At 49.4% G+C, this 17,240-nt stretch overlaps 1 protein-coding gene across 1 annotated transcript in view; it reads left to right on the top strand.

Moving 5' to 3' along the window:
- The window catches only part of SLC16A2 (solute carrier family 16 member 2), a 104,551-nt gene extending 92,150 nt beyond the window's left edge, over positions 1-12,401 (top strand). Inside the window, exons 3-6 of the mRNA XM_079123041.1 lie at positions 1,938-2,388; positions 3,417-3,560; positions 8,055-8,283; positions 9,812-12,401. Of these exons, the coding sequence (XP_078979167.1) occupies positions 1,938-2,388; positions 3,417-3,560; positions 8,055-8,283; positions 9,812-10,032 (1,045 nt within the window). The 3' untranslated portion in view covers positions 10,033-12,401. The remainder of the gene's footprint in view (positions 1-1,937; positions 2,389-3,416; positions 3,561-8,054; positions 8,284-9,811) is intronic.
- Positions 12,402-17,240: the final 4,839 nt, after the last annotated feature.

Raw genomic sequence — 17,240 nt, 5'->3', positions numbered from 1 at the left:
AGAACAGTTGGCCTAGCTATGTGTTCCAAGTAGAAATCACCCTTTAAAACCAAAACCCCTGCCCACATCCAGTGAGTACAAGCAGACAGAAAGTCACAGCGATGAAAGCTATCTTAGAATGATGGGGACTAGCACCACATCTTGTCTGCAGCATAGGCCAAGTCCTTCAGTATGAAGACGGGATCTATCTCTGGGGAAGAACTGCCTGGCCAAGAAGAGTATTGGGTAATAAAGTGGCCAGATAAGAACTCTTGCAAATCATATGGAAGCATCAAAAAGAAAACAAAACTCTTCATTAGGTTGTGCCAATATTATCTGGGGGCAGATGACTGGCCAAACTGACCTTCCCATGGCCTTTCCCCTTCTGACACTTTGCCTTCTGTTACAGAGGCTTATGGCCACAGCAGGGCCTAAAGGTTTTAAGCCAGGGCCTGTCTTACTTGGCCAGGCCCACAACTTCTTTGAGGCTACACTTCCCATCAAGCAGTCAGTCTACTCTGGGGGAACTAATCAATACCATGTCCAGAAAGAGAGGCAGGATTCTGGAAATTAAAGAGACTCCCTACTCCAAGATCCCCATGGATATCATCCAGGTCCCAGGGTAAAGGCCTTGGGATTGTTGGACCTTGGAAAGGGTAGGGGAGTGGCTGTCTCTCAAATCATCAGCCATTCTCTAAAATACTAAGGTCCCTGAACGTGAAGAAAGACATTGAAAAATCCTATGGAGGGTTTCAACCTTCAAGGATTTTGGTTCCTTACAGATCTTCCATTCTTACATAATTATGTCAAAATGGATTCTGCTGTCACGTATAACTAAAAAGAACCAATAAATAAAAAAGAAGGTCCAATTCCTTGTTGTTACTTGGAATAAAGCTTTGGCTACCAGTCTACCCATAGTGTCTAGGTGAGCAGTAGGGCAAAACTGTTCTCAGGCACTGACTTAACTCCCTGTAACCTTTGAATAGGTCGGCTAGAGCTTTGTTTTGAACAACCATGTTTGCTAGGGTGCTAGAGTCACACAGACCTGGATTTAAGTCCAAGTTTTACTGATCCTCAGTTATATTATCTTGGGTAAATTACCTGTCCGAACCTCTGCTTCCTCATCTGCAAAATGGGGATCAGAAGGCCCAATTCCTTTGGTGCAACCATTCTGGAAAGCAGTATGGAGATTCCTCAGGAAACTTGGAATGAAACCACCATTTGACCCAGTTATCCTACTCCTTGGTCTATACCCAAAGGATTTAAAATCAGCATACTACAGTGACACAGCCACATCAATGTTTATAGCAATTAAATTCACAGTAGATAAGCTATGGAACCAACCGAAAACAGATGAATGGGAAAAGAAAAAATGGTATGTATACACAATGGAGTATTACTCAGTCATAAAGAAGAATGAAATAATGGCATTTGACAGTAAATGGATGGATCTGGAGACTATCATGCTAAGTGAAGTAAGCCAGTTCCCAAAAACTAAAGGTTGAATGTTTTCTAATATGTGGAAGGTAATCCACAATAAGGGGGGCCATGAGGGGAAGTATAGACGTTCAATAGATGAGACAAAGGGGAATGGAGGGAAGGGAGAGCCGATAGGTAAAGGAAGGACAGTGGAATGAATCTGACATAATTTTCCCATGTATATGTATGAAAAAATCATAGTGAATTCTGTCTTCACATACATCCATAAATATGGGATCAGAGAATAAGATATATTCCATTCTTACATAATTTTGTCAAAATGGATTCTGCTGTCATGTATAACTAAAAAGAACCAATAAATAAAAAAGAAGGTCCAATTCCTTGTATGCTCTGAGGGTCAGTGGCAAGTGGGGCTGTGGGTTAACGGTGGAGGAATGAAGGTCTCAAGAGACTAAAGTGGGGGGCTAATGGATTGCTGGTCAGGTTGCTGAGAATAACTCTCTGTGTCTCTCCCACAGCTCCCTAAGCCTACGCTACTTCACCTATGGAATTCTCTTTGGTTGTGGCTGTTCCTTCGCCTTTCAGCCATCCCTTGTCATCCTGGGCCACTACTTCCAACGCCGCCTGGGTCTGGCCAATGGTGTGGTGTCCGCTGGGAGTAGCATCTTCTCCATGTCCTTCCCCTTCCTCATCAAAATGCTGGGGGATAAGATCAAGCTGGCCCAAACCTTCCAGGTGCTGAGTACCTTTATGTTTGTTCTTATGCTGCTCTCACTTACCTACCGGCCCCTCCTGCCCAGCTCCCAGGACACCCCAAGCAAGAGAGGTGTCCGCACCTTGCACCAGCGCTTTCTGGCTCAGCTCAGGAAGTACTTCAACATGCGAGTGTTCCGCCAACGCACTTACCGCATCTGGGCCTTCGGGATTGCTGCTGCTGCCCTTGGCTACTTCGTTCCTTATGTACACCTGGTGAGGAAGTCCAGGGTGGGCCCACACCACCTGGCCCCAAGAAGCTGCCCTCAACCTGCCTGGAGTTCAGAGGGTAGGGGTGGAGGACACTGAAAGAGTAGAGCTGAGACATTTGGAAAAAGAAACAGAACAGTGGTTAGAGATAACCAGAGAGGCACAGAGCACAGATCAAGGGAGGACCTCAAAGGAAAATGGAGGGAGTTCCTTGTGGGAAGGTCCATGCACTGTGCTTAGACAAAAATTAGGCAAAAAAGCCTGGTTATCCATAAAATATTAAGTAAATAAAAATAAAATGCAAAAACAATTAGATTTTTAGGAAACAAGCAGAGTGGGATGTAGGAGACTGGCCCAGATTGTCTAAGACAGGGTTTTTCTAAGACTGTGTTCTGTGGAAGGCTGGTCTTTGTGGCCTAATGATTTTATTTAGAAAATAACACATTAGATCTCTCTAACTTCATAATGCATAGTAACCTCTTTAAGGTACTAACAAATCCTGCAGTAAAGAAACCCCTTCAGTTTTGTTTACTCTAGCATTCACCAAACTTCTAGGCCACAGAACTTACAGTTGTAATGTAGTTGTTATTCTCCATAGACTGTGTTTCTCAAAACACACTTCAGAAGAGTTGCCTGGAAATTGGTAGATCCTTTTCTCCTGGTGACTTGATATTGTTCCAGGCTGTCAGTGTTGGGTCAGGGGATGGGGATAGAGGAACCCTTGGGTTTTCTTAGTTGTAAAGGTTGTATTCTGCCCTGCCAGGGCCTCAAAGGAGTTTGGAGATGCCCACTCTCCTTGGCTGTTGCTCAGAAGCCCAACATCCAGAGGGCCAAGGGATAAACAGACTTTTGGACTGTTGTAAGCAGGTAGAAAGTTTGTCCTGGAGCCAGGGGTACAAGGGAGAGGACTACAGGAGGAGCTCTTGTCCTATTCCAGCAAAGTGAGCAGTAGAGAGTCCTGGATATGCCAACAGTTAACCAGTCAGCTCTTCTTCCTCCTCCTGTTCTGAGGGTCCTGGTGTCCTGCTTTTCAGATGAAGTATGTGGAAGAGGAGTTCTTGGAAATCAAGGAGACCTGGGTGCTCTTGGTGTGTATTGGGGCTACCTCAGGCCTTGGGCGTCTTGTGTCAGGTCATGTTAGTGACTCCATTCCTGGACTTAAGAAGATCTACTTGCAGGTGAGTGTGACCATATGTACACTGTGGGGAAGAATAGCCTGCCACAGGTTATCTCTAGGCTTTGGAACAAATTGGTAGGGTGTGCCACTGCAGTGCCCTGGGCCCTGGTCTGGCATCAGTTTTTTGTGACACAAGAAAGTCAATCAAATTCTCTGAGCCTGTTTCCCCTGTTTTTAAGCAAAAGCAGACATCCTTGTTATGCCTCCTTTACCAAGATGGAATGTGTATCCAGTGAAATCAGGGTATATGAAACCTTTTAGAACATTTTACCAGCATTTTTAAAAATTAATAATAGCAGCCAGGCATGGTGATGCATGCCTGGAGGCTGAGGCAGGAGGATCACAAGTTCAAAGTCAGCCTCAGCAAAAGCTAAGCAACTTAGTGAGACCCTGTCTCTAAATAAAATAAAAATAGGGCTGGCGATGTGGCTCAGCAGTTGAGTGCCCCTGAGTTCAATCCCCAGTAACCACCTTCCAAAAAAAAATTAATAATAGCTCTCCATCTGAAAACAGGAAACTGAAGCCAGAAGTTAGATGCAGACCCCAGTAAGGACTGATTTTATTGCTACCCTACACTCTCTTGGAGAATTGGAGGATCATAGGCAACTATAGCACTCGTGTGATCCAGTGTCTCTCTCCCATATGCCCAGGCCCAGGTCTATCATGTCATATTTCCAGAGCTACTTGGCATCAAGCGCTGGTTCTCTTTCTCTCTCTGGTACTGGGCAGGGGTGCTCTACTACTGAGTCACGTCACCAGCCCTCCTCCCTTTTTTTTTTATTTGTAAACAAATGGGATACATGTTGTTTCTCTGTTTGTACATGGCGTAAAGGCGTACCATTTGTGTAATCATAAATTTACATAGGGTAATGTTGTTTGATTCATTCTGTTATTTTTTCCCTTCCCCCCCACCCCTCCCACTCCTCTTTTCCCTCTATACAGTCCTTCCTTCCTCCATTCTTGCCCTCCTCCCTAACCCTAACCCTAACCCTAACCCTAACACTAACCCTTTTTTTTTGATACTCGGAATTGCTTTGGTATATCCACAGCCCTTTTTATTTTTTATTCTGAGGCAGGGTCTTGCTAAGTTGCTGAGGCTGATCTTGAACTTGTGATTCTCCTGCTTCAGCCTCCCGAGTTGCTGAGATTGCAAGTGTGCACCACTCGACCTGGCCAAACAATGATTCTCAAAGGCCATCCTCTCAGTCAAAATCAAAAACAAAGTGCCAGAAAAGGCCAAACCTCACTTTCCCTCTTTAGTCCTCACTTTACTCATTTATGCAATAAGAATCATTCTTCCCTTTCCTGTCTCACCTTGCAGGAGAGGATCAAAGGAAATGCAGTATGACTAGGCTTTAGTCCTTCTGACAGTGACATAGGTTTCCTCATATTGTGGGCAGCAGAAACATAGATGCTCCAGAGGCTACTTTTTTTTGTGAACTGGACCCTGTTCTGATTCAAATACAGACTACTACTACTCAGGTTGTCAGTCTTTGGCTGGCAGCAATAATGTCTTCCTGATCTACCTCATGCTTTTTGCTCTTGTAACTGGTCTTACCAGAAGGTGCCTAAGTGTGGAACCCCGTGGAGGGGCAAAGGCAGGCCCAAGAAATAAGAAGTCATGAAGAAAGCCCTAAGGGTACTTCCCAGGGGCCCTGTCTATACTCACAGCAGGGATTTATCTGTTCCAAATGTGTTCCTAAATATCCTCGGATGTTTTGGAGGACATGATTAATTTTTTCCTGTTGTTTAACTCTGTGTTAGTTTGTCAGAGCTGCAGATGCCCTTTGTGTCCACCAGTTCAAATTCTCATTGCACTGATGGAGAAACTGAGGGAAAGGCTTCTTAGACAGTAATGGCAGAGCTGAACTCCTGTGAAGCACTCTTCTCATATCTTACCTTACCCTAAGTGATGGATGACAAAGTCAAGTCTCAGAAATAATAATTGACTTGACCAAGGTCAAACCAAAAGCCTGTGATTGGGATTATGAAATTTTCAGTTTGCGTGCAAATATCAGCAAGTGCTTTTTCTGGGTGGCTTTCTGCATGGGAGTATGCATGCTCTTCCTGCCTCTTTCACAAGCCCCCACCCGCCCCGGGTCTTCCCTGCCAGTATTAGCCAAGATGCCAAAGGGTTCTGGAAATCAGAGTAATCTGGCACTGAGCCAGGACTTTATCTTGAGGAGAGGCAGCAGCCCCTGCCTAACCATATAGCTCACATGCTTCTCATTATAGTCCGTAGGAGAGAGATGGGGCCCCAGCAGCTTTTGCGTTCTGTTGTGCAGCAGGAGTTCCAAGGGACAGGGAAGCAGAGCTGGTTGGAGGCCGAGTTAGGCTAGAATTCAGTGTTTCTGTTAACTTTTCTCACCCTCTGCCACCCTCTGCTCCTGCTCCTTTTTCTTAGTCTTACTCGACCCAGTTTCACCACTTAAAATAATATAAAATAATCTTAGAACATCATAGTTGAAACACATCTTCATCAACTCGTAGTCCAACTCTTTCATTTTACAAATTGAGTGTCTCAGGCTAAGAGCATAAGACAATGGATAAACTGCTTCTTTCTCTTGAGTTTCTCAAGAGACTCCATCACAGGAATTGTCTTTTTGTCTCTGGGTCAGATGCAGGAGTACAGGACTGGGGGAGAAAAGGAGGGTACACAGCATCAGGTTCTGAAAAACCACCCATTAGACCCTGTGGTTCCTACTATTCATGGAGACAGGCACACATGCCTGGCATCTAGCCTCTGCACAGTCTGTTGGCAAGGAAATGGTGACAACCTGCAGGATAGCCCCACTTTGGGCCAATTCTTGAGACCTCATTCTCAGTTCTAAGAGGGATTTTTTTTATTTCCAAACTTTGGCAAGGCCTCAGAGGATGTTAAGAGGCAGCTAGATACAATAGGTAGCAATTAGACCTGATTAAAATCAGTTAATGCTATCCTTTGTGTTATATAATGGTATTAACTCTTAATTGCCATAATGGGCTTGGTTGATAGGTGGATCTGGTTTTATCTCATAGTTGTGTGTGAAGCTGGAGTGTCTCCTGTTCTTATTCCAACTTCTGCCTAGCTGCCTCAAAACAACCTGGTAAAAGTTCAAAGTTTCCCCAACAAACAGATGTCCTCAGATGGTGTTATCTTCTCCAAAACCCAACCAATCCACCTAACAAACCCACTGTGAGCAACAACACAGAAAACCTTCTTTGATCTTTGTGGTACTGGGGATTGAGCCAGGGGCACTTTACCACTCAGAAACATTCCCAGCCCTTGTTTTTACTTTTTACTTTGAGACGGGGGTCTTGCTAAGTTGGTGAGGCTGGCCTCCAACTTGTGATCCTCCTGTCTCAGGCTCCTGAGTCTCTCGGATACAGGTGTGCACACCACACTTGGTAGCAATACAGAAAACCTTTAGAGCCAGAAACAGACTTGATCTCCACTCTTCCCACATGTTCCTGAGTACATTGGCCTGCTTATTGGTCAACTATGAACTATTGGCAAATCCTTGGGCCTCTTAAAGCCTTAGTAAACAGATCAGGTCTTAGCCTTGGCCCTGGGATAACCTGGCTCTGCTGGCTGCAGAGAATGGTGGAGGGGCAAGTGGTGCTCCTTTCTTTGCTACAGCCAAGATCTTCAGTCAAGTTCACAGGCACAGGTTGCAAATGACCATAATCAAAAGATCAGCTGTGTTTCCAGTGGCCCTTCTCTGTTGAGAGTGAAAAACCCAGCCTTGGCAAAGGCAGTGTCTTTGTTTTGGAGTCATTTTTTGTCTCAGCCCAGAGAAAACCCAGCTACTAGTCAGTGCTCCTGGTCTGGATTTAGCTGCCTCGATACCCATCTACTAATTTGGTTCTCCTGTAAGGCCCCTTTGTTGCCTTCTTAGGGTGTCTAGTCAAGCCCAGAGGGCCCTAGGGACATGCTGCCTGAGGCATTTGAGTCAGGTATGTGTCCCATGTCCTAAAGCATAAGGAATCTGGGTGAACCTCCTAATGGTTTCTTTCATGTCAAGGTGTTTTCTAAAATATACCTCCACCAAAATGGGCTCCTTCCACAATTTAGGAAGCCATACCTTCCTTTGTATTCCCCATGTAATCACTGCACAAGCCACCCTCCTACTTCCTATACCTTACTTGAATCTGAGAATACCAACATGGCCTGATCCCAGAGACAGTCAGACATAGGCTCAGAAAGAAGAAACAGTATTCCCTTTATCTCAGGATCCAATAAAAAGACCAATTTCTTGAGCCCAGGGGCCATGTCCTCCCTTTCTTTAATCCTGCTAGATTCAGTTAAGCCAGGGCTCTCACAAAGACTTTGAACACTTCAGTCAGGACTTAGAAGGGACCTGAGTAACTAGTTCAACTGCTCTCCCTATTGACACCCTGCTTCCCCCAACCCATTTCAGAGATGGTAGAAATGAAGATCTGAGAAAGAAGATGTCATTTGCTATGTGGTCTTGCCTGGTCAGCACGAAATGACCTCAGGCCCTTGCTCCCCTAGGTCCTCTCCTTCCTGCTCCTGGGCCTGATGTCCATGATGATTCCCCTGTGCCGGGACTTCGGGGGCCTCATCGTTGTCTGCCTCTTCCTGGGCCTGTGCGATGGCTTCTTCATCACCATCATGGCCCCCATCGCATTTGAGCTGGTGGGCCCAATGCAGGCCTCACAGGCCATTGGCTACCTCCTGGGCATGATGGCCCTGCCGATGATTGCTGGGCCCCCCATTGCAGGTGAGGCTGATTTCCAGGGAGGGCGTGAGTCAGGAAGTTCTGTTTTCCCTGGGCTCTAGCTCTCTGAGAGGCCCCCTTTCCTCTTATTTTCTGCATAAGCAGCCTTGTCAGAGTGCATGAAACCCCTTATCACTACTGGTGAAGGAGATTAAACACAGTTTAGAGGCATGGGTTCATTTGGGGGGATGGGTTTTCCATGGCTATGTTTCAGTGGGGTTTTATTATAGACAGTATGGCTTCTTCTAGGAGAATAGAGGGAAAAATAGGTTTGGCCTTCTTGACCATTCTATCTGTGCAGTGTTCTCCTGCTCTCCCCACAGTTAAGTCATTATTTAAGGTAGCTGAGTAAAAGAAGTAGGGAAAAAAAGACAGTGGGCCCTAGTTTTATTACAACTTTGAGACGCCCTCCTCTTCCTCCTCCTCTACTGGCTTTAGAAGTAAACCTATTAAGGAAACACCCTAGGACTCAGCCAGTGAAGTTCACCTCCAGCAGGAAGCAGGCAAAGTGCTGGTGTGCCATTTTTCAGCACTACTAGTTTCTCCCTACACTCTCCCAGGAGAGCATTGTTGGTAACCAAAGGAACATAAGAAACAAGAAGCCCAATGAAAAGAGAAGTTCCTTTCCTTTCTAGGGATTTATTATAAACATTGACTCATGGGTTACCTCCCCTAAGCTGGTCAAATGGGCTAATTCAACAAATACTCCTTGAACTCAATTATGAACAAGGTATTGTGAGGGTGCCATGTGACAGTGGCAAAAGCTTTCATTCGGGCTCTCGTGCAACAGTTACACTGCTTACTGGGGGAGGAGAGCCTCTATCTGATCCCAACAGTGCCCCAGAATCTACAACTCTTTCCATGTTGATTACCTCTTGAGTAAGCAAAGGAACAAGGGCCTTCTTGCCTTTGTTCCTGGGCTCATCCTCCCTGTGAGGTAGTTCATTAGCTTCTGGAGGTGAAGAGGAAAAGACCTTGCATCCCATGCCAAATACATCCATGGTATTGGCAGCTTAGAGGAACCTTGAGGGGCCAACTATATGTATAACTGAAAAAAAAAAAAAAGATATACACGTGACTTCTTCCTAAGGCAATGGAACTTCAGAGAAAGGACACTTCAGAGAAAAAGCAACTAGGGATTCAGCTGAATGGGAGTAGGGACAGGGAATATCCCTGTGAACAGAGACAAGGCTTGGCCTTCCTTCTATGGTTCCCTCCTAACACCATCCCTAGGAGTGACGGGACGGTAGCTATATCTTGATGGAAGTCACAAATGTGGAAACCTTAAGAGCAGTTTCATTCTCTTCTTTCCTAATGAGCATTCACTTCAAAGGCCTATAGTCCCTTTACCTCAGGGAGGAACCACTTGCCTTTAAGTTGGGGGAGCTCCTGAGTCAAGGCAGTGCAGGCCAGGATTCTCTGGATAGGCACTGGGATGGCCCCTAGAAGAAGCTGAGAGCACCTTTGGGTGGTAGGAAGAAGCAGAGAGCACCTTTGGGTGAGCTTGACTTGTGTCTCTTGACTGTTTCAGGCCTCCTCCGCAACTGTTTTGGGGACTACCATGTGGCCTTCTACTTTGCCGGTGTACCCCCCATCATTGGGGCTGTCATTCTCTTCTTCGTACCTCTGATGCATCAAAGGATGTTCAAGAAAGAGCAGAGGGATTCCAGCAAGGATAAGATGTTGGCCCCTGATCCGGACCCCAATGGGGAGCTGCTGCCAGGCTCTCCGAACCCTGAGGAACCAATCTAATGCCTCTTTCTTGCTATTGTGTGCTCCTCCCCAGCCCTTCCCCTTCATCCCACCCTGCTCAGCATTTACATTTTTTTTGCCACCAGCACACTTGTTCCCAAACCTGTGCACACAGCATTTCAGCCACCTGACCATCCCCTTGGAGCCAAAGCTCTAGGTGTTCCAAACTCATTAACCAAAATTTCCCCATGAATGCCTTTAAACTTGCCAGGGCCCTTCTTCTCCCAGGAACTGGGAAAGCTTGAGATATCCCCCTGGCCTTTGGAACCTCTCCATATACTTTCTAACCCCTGGGGGAGGAGGTAGATAGGACCTCCTGGCCTCAGCTTGTTAGTCGCCCACTAACATCAACTGCCAAAGGTGCTACTGTGTCCCCAGGAGCCTCGTGGGAGAGACTCAAGCCTCTGATTACTAAGAATTCATTGCCATCCATCCTTGGAAGCCATTTGGGGGGTGGGGGAAGGGAGGCAGAATGAAACAAGGAGCCTTGTTTAGTCTGAAGAGTTCCTGAGGGCTGTGGCTTCCCAAGAGCTGTATACAGGTAGTATCCCCATAATATGTTTGGTTAACAGTCTGCTTCTCTCTTCCCTTCAGTTTTTCTCTTCTGCCTCCTCTCCATTCTCTTCCTTCTCTATTTCTTTTTATGACTGTCACAGACACATAGGTGCTTGGAGAAAGGAGGGACCCAGAGCTTGGGCCAATCAGCCTCATCTTGGCCCAGTCTAGCCCTAACACTAGCATTAATCCCATTCATCTCAGGCTGAGCCTCATCTCACTTTTTGGCTCAAGCTGATATAATCATAGACTGGAAGAGCAGAATATCACACAGGGAAAGGACCTTAAACACCACAGAGTTCCATGTTCCACCCACTGATTTTTACAGATTTTCCAAGCTAATGCATTAACCTGGAGGCCTTCCCAGCCCCCCATTCTTGTACACACCTGTCAAAATGTGAAGAAACTCCTCTCATCTCAGCAGGCCGAGGAGGACTAATGACAGTGAGCTAGCCTGGTGCAGGGAGGGCCAGTGGTTATTGACATGGTGAAGGACCAACTCCTCCATCTCTTAGTTTTCATGACAGGTCAATATTTCCACCTGGGCCAGGCCAGGAAATGGACTGTTTTAGGAAAGACCTCATTCAGAACCTGGATCCCAAAAGGTACAGGCAGCTGCTGCACATAGGGTTGGACAATTTCTTTTAGGAAGGGGAAGCCACCCTAGCTTTTACCACCCAGTGTTTCCCCCATGCTGGGCATCCTGGGCCACTCTGCTTAGTGGGCATTAATGGTGCCAGGAAAGGTAGATTCTGGACCACTTTCATCCCTCTGAAGTAGGTGCCAGATGCTTCTCTATACCCAGGCTCTGGGCAACAATCTTACTGAAGAGCATTCCAAGTGCCCCTGGCTAGGGGCAGAGGGCACTGCCAGGCTGTGTCCAGCTAGCACAGCTCACCTTATTAGAAGCTCAGCCTCTCTCCTCACTCTGTCTTTGTGTCTCTTTCTCCTCTCTCTGGGCCTTTGTTTATTGTGTTCCTGTCACCCAACCTTTCATCATCTTTTTGCCAGGCACCCCTGGCTGTCACTTAGAGACAACAGTAATTTGCCACCCTAAACCAGGGTCATCCTAGGGCCAGGAGGATGAGGTTGCCCTGAGGGGCTACAAAGAAGACAATGGTCCCCACACATGAATTTTTCCGTTACAAACAGGCAGCTGGGGCATGGTTGGCCTCTGAAAGTTTCATTCAAGGCCAAAGTCCGGAGCCCCCCACCTCTGCTGGTTCTAGTCCAGCTTTTATCAACTCCCTGAAGGAAAATCCACTGGTTCTTGGCTCTGTAGGTAGGAAGGGGCCTAGTTAGTAGCCTGTCAGCTCAAAGAGCAGTGGAACAGGAGAAGCTGGACTCCCAGGAGCCCAGTAACTCCTGGGAGAGACCACTGAAAATACTGGAGCAACAATGCCCCTGCTTCCATTCCTCCCTGCCCCACCCCCACGGAGATGCTGGAGGGTGTCCTGCAGGGCCTCCTTTGTTGCTCATGGCTGGATAGCTTTTAAAAATCAGGCTGCCACCCACTTCTCTCCAGATGAAGGAAAGACCTTCACAGGTCCCAAATCTGCCCATTCAGGTGTCACTTAACATTGGCAGGGTGTCAGTTTATTTCTTCCACACATGTATGTGTGCATGTGTGGGCTTGTGTGCTTTTGGAGAGAATGTTGGTTGGCAAAAGCAGCACAGTATTAATATTTAGAGTAAGATGCAGCCTCTTAAGCACCACAGTTAAACCTAGGAGAACGAACAAAATTTTGGAGCTTGAGACCTGGGACATTTAAATCCTCAAGGGGTTTGGAACAAAATAAACAGATCTAAAAGTTTGGTTTTGGTATGTATGTTGCCTACAAGGGTGAAATAGTCAACCTGGTTAACAGCAGGAAGTTTGGCTTCAGAACTGAAGCCTCATTCCAAATCAGATTTCTGCCAGGATCTGTGCTCTCTGAGAGAAAGCGGACATTTGAAAAGGAGAGGAGCTATATAGGGGTTTGTATCTGGGTGGACAGTTTGAAACTTCAATTTTTAAGGGAGCTCTGAAGTGGAAAAGTAGCTACTTTACAAAATGAGAACACGGTTACTGGCTGAGTCAGAGTAAAGGCCCTGCCAAGGCCACCACCTTGCTACAAATGTGCATACTGAAAACTGGCAAAGACCTTAGCAATAATACAATTCAGCCCCTCTCCCTTATTGATAGGGAACGTGAAGGCATTAGTATAGCTGGATTACATAGCCCCGCAGTGACAGAGCCTGGAACGGAGGGTGATACAGGGGAGAGACCTACAAGAATGACAAAATTAGGAATGACCTTAAAGTCCCATTTGTCAATATTCTACACTGAATTTAAGTGGGGAAACTGAGGCCTAGAGAAAGGAAGGGCCTGCTGCAGGTTCACACAGTTCATCAGAACAAACTTGAGACTTGAACTCAGGTACCTAACAGACTTCCAGTCTAATCCAAACCCCTTGTTTGACAGAAGAAGGAAGGAAAAAGGACTCGCCCACTCACTAAACCACCCAGAAACCCATTTCTAAAAGGGTGTTAGCAGGACCAGCTCTGAGTGAAAATAAAAGCTGAGCAGTGTAATTCTCAGCGTACCCCATTGCTTCACAATTACCCTCATTCCCAGTCAACACAAACTTTTGGTTTTCTCTCTCCCAGGCACACAGTCTAGACCTTCAGGAAGCCTTGGCCTTGGAGGCTCCTTCCCACCAACTGCCCTTCCACTCTCAACAACTCAAGAGTAATGAAGAAAGTCCATCTCCTGGCTATGCAATAAGCAGGGCAGGGACAAAGAGAGGAGACTTGTTTCCTTTGGGAGCGGGTGGTTTACCACCCAGCTCTTGGCTATTGTTGTTTCTCCCCTGCTCAGTGCAGACACCCTCAGGCTGCCGGCCTCCTCATCTCCTCCCACTGAGGCTAATTACTTTGTCCCGCTGCCAGGTCCCAAGCTCTCCCACCCAAGATCTGCTGCCCCTCCAGTCCCTCCCCCAGCAGCCCTGAGGGCTAGACTGTGTTTGATCACTCAGGATCGTTAGATTTCAAAGCTGTGGAATCCCATAATTTTTATGAGCATATGCTCTCCTCCAGGGCCTTTTCATGTCTGAAAAGGCAGCCAGCAGCTCCCTGCTTCTTCTCCACAGTAGCAGAGCAGGCCAGCTGACAGGGATTACAAATCCCCGGTGTCTGACAGCTGGTGCCTAGAGAGGTGGGTGCTGGTTAGACCAAGAACACGAAGCAAGTTCTGAAATTCCAATAAGCTGAAATGTAGTAGAGACCCCAGAGGAGACGCCAGAGGAACAAGGAAAGGGATTAGATACCCGGGAGGTTGAGGAGGCTGTTCTTCAAAGGCCCTTTGATTCCTGCCTTTCAGCTCTCTCTAGTGGTCCAGGCCTGGTTTTCATGTCATTTCAGCAATATTTCCTAGAAACCTGCTGTGTGTCAGGCACTGCTAGAACCCAGGGACTTCAGGAATGAAAAGAACAGATTTAGAGACAACAATGAGAGGAACATAAGGAATTTGTATTATCTTCTTTCCAAGATATCTTTTCCTTCTCTGGGCTGTTGTGGCTTGGGGCGTACCGATCTTGGCGCCAAAACTCTGTCCACTTTGGGGCAGGGAGGACACCACGCCCCCACCGTCACCGAGGCGGCCGGCCCCTCCCCCTCTGCTCCCCGCAACTGGCCTCCCGGGGGCCAGAGTCGCCCGGAAGAACTACTCCAGCTTCAGCGTCGGTTTCCTGCTGAGCTCCAGCCGGACAAAATTAGCCGCTCGCTCACATCTAACAAGTGTCCCAGGCCGCGTCCAGCTGGGGCGGGGGCGGAGCCCGCGGGCCGCTTGCCCGCCCGCCCGCCCGGCCGGCCGGTCCCACCAGCCGACCCGCAGCACCTGCCTGCGGCCCCCGCCCACAGCCCCCTCGCGCCCCGGCTCCTGCCAGAGACTGCGGCCCCCACGGCGCTAGGAACCCGGGGCGACCCCACCCTCCTGCCCCCCACACTCCCGCCGCCTAAGCCCTCGCAACGGCCGCCCGGGATCCCGGGTGCTCAGCGGTACCCTTTCCCCCAGGCCGCCCCCGACTCCGGGATGCCTGGGATGGAGACGGGGCCCGATGGGGCTGGGGTCCCGGGCCGGCCGCTGCTCCTGGTCCTGCCACCGGCTTCGGGTCACGCTGCCCACCGGGCGGGCAGCGGGGGTGGACGGGCCTCCGTCCGTTCCCGGGCGGGGAGGGGAACACCGGGAGCCGCGCCACGGAAACGCATCTGCCCTGCTTCTCAGGCGGGAACCCGGCCGCCCGCCCGCCCGCGGGGAGGGGGAGGGCAGGAGGCGCCTGTCTCCGCCCGCCAACTGTCCCCGAGCCAGATGGACAGACAGCAGCTGCCGGTGTCCGCGTCCCGGGCTCAGCTCCTCCTCGGTGCCCCACCCCCACCGCCCTGCTCGTGCCACCGCTACCAGGGGCTGCAGCCGCAGCGGCCATGGCGCGCCCGCGCCCCGGCCGCGCGCCTACTGCGCCACTACACCCGGCGACCCCCGTGGGGCCCCTGAGAACCCCTGCCTCAGGCCTCCCTCCTCCCTCCACCCGAAAGCCCGGCCCCGGGGCCCCAAGGGTGAAGTCTGGCCGCTGCTAGCGAAGCGCCTACGTGAGTCCAGGCTCCAGGCCCGCCACCATCAGGGGCCCGGGGGCGGGGACCGCCCGGAGGAAACGCTCCTGCGGGGGGGCGGGGGCGGGGGCAGCGGTCCTCCCCCCTCCAACGCTGGGCCCGCCCTGCTGGGCCGCCTCCTCTATGAGGTCAGCCGGGTGGCGCTGCGTCAGCCAAAGACTCGGCCCACCCCTCGACGCCCTGCCCAGCCTCCAGAAGGTCGTCCCCGAGGAAGGGGCTGTGTACTCAGTGCTAGAGCACGTGCTTTGCATGCTCGAGGCTCGTGCACGCGTACACGCACAAACGCAAAGCGAAACAAGAAAACTTCCCCAGAACTCAGGGGGCCCGCCTCTCTAGTGGAGATCTGATTCAGGCTGGCTCCCCCACCACACAGCTCCCCACCAGCTGCCCAGAGATCACACAGGTGAGCCAGCCACATTGCCTCGGCCGGACGGCCCTCTTCCTGGTAGTGGTGGGAAGGACCACATTGTGCCTGAGGTCTGCCCTCCTCAGTTTGCTCCTCACAGACACCCCTCCACCCACTCACCCACTCTCCAGCAACCTGCTTCCTTAAGTCGAGGAACCTCCACTAAAGTGGAGTGGCAACCACCTGCACTGCCCACACACATAACCCTCCCTTTCCCAAGGCGGAGCCTCTCAGAGGGGCCAGCCTCGCAGATCCTTCTGTCTTCAGACTTTGCAAAGGCCAGGGTTTCCTCCTGTCAGTCTGAGATCTCCCAGCTGTCTCCTCATTGCCACCTCTGCACTCCAATACACTGCAGACACTCCAGCCCTCAGCTCCATGGACACAAGGGCCTCCCCCAGCATAGCTGGACATTGAGGCCCTTAGTAATGGTAACAAGGGCTGTCTCACCCTTGGGTGGGCAATTTACAGTTCACATGAGCTCCCCTATCATCACATTTGACCCTCTCCCTTTAGCCAAGGGAGGCAGCTGCTTTTGTGTGTGTGGTACTGGGGATTGTACCCAGGGCCTTGTGCACGCTAGGCAAGCACTCTACCGACTGAGCTACACCTCCAGCCTGGGGCAGCTGCTTTTAAGTCCATTTTACAGAATGAGAAATTGAGGCCCAGTGGGAGCAAGATGCCAGGTTTTGAACCCCTTCTCCAAGGTGCTTCCACCCCACTTCATGGAATGTGAGAAAAATCTCTTTTTCCCTGACTTCTCAGAAAACCTGCTTGTTGCTCCTAAAGTCAGCACCTGCTCCCCTCCTGCCCACTCTGTGCCCCAGTGAAGGATCTGGACAGGGAGTGGGACTACAGCCCCAACATGGAGGCGTGGAGGACAGCAAAAACTGGGCTAAAGTCCTTGTGCTTCTCCCACCCCAGCCTTCTCCATGGAGGACATCAGGAAAAGGAACTAGGGATCTCTGATCTGCCTTTCTTTTGGAGTAACTGTCACTTCCTTCTGGGGTCCTCTAGCCTCCAAAATTGGGGTAAAACTCCAGATGAGCTCCTTTGTACCTTGCTTTCTTAGTCCTTTTCTCATTAGATAATAAAATCATTAGAACTGAAGGTTAATTTTCAGGGCCTTGCTTGATGCCTGTAGGCCAGCTAACGGTCCTTTGTCTGGTCTAGTTATGGGGGGCATGCAGTAGCTCCTGGGAAGCTCTGCTTTCCTGAAAAAGGATTTGTGTTTCTAAGATATCAACACTAGCTCAAGGGGTCTCTCCCTTGGAAGCTTCCAGCACTGGGCCAAGCTACAGAGGAGATTGGGAAGAGCAGCAAATGTTATGCAAATAAGGGTAAGGGAGCTCCCAAGGTAGCATCTTGGGAAGGGAAAAACATACCTAAACCCTTGCCCACACAAATCAGTTAGGTCGACTTTTCTGTATGTGCAGCTACCCCCCCCCCCCACACCCCCAAACTGGGGCTATTACCTTCCACCTCAATTCCACAGGCTCCAGTTGACAGATTCATTATATTTGCAGGGGAGCTTGGTGTTTTCTAGTAGCCCCCACTCCTCACTGCTATTTTTTGTTGGGTTCTAAATTCCCTGATCACAGTA

This window comes from Sciurus vulgaris (genome assembly GCF_902686455.1).
Source record: "Sciurus vulgaris genome assembly, chromosome: X".
In the NCBI taxonomy this organism is placed as follows: Eukaryota; Metazoa; Chordata; class Mammalia; order Rodentia; family Sciuridae; genus Sciurus; species Sciurus vulgaris.
This window is presented reverse-complemented; position numbering and strand designations above follow the sequence as displayed.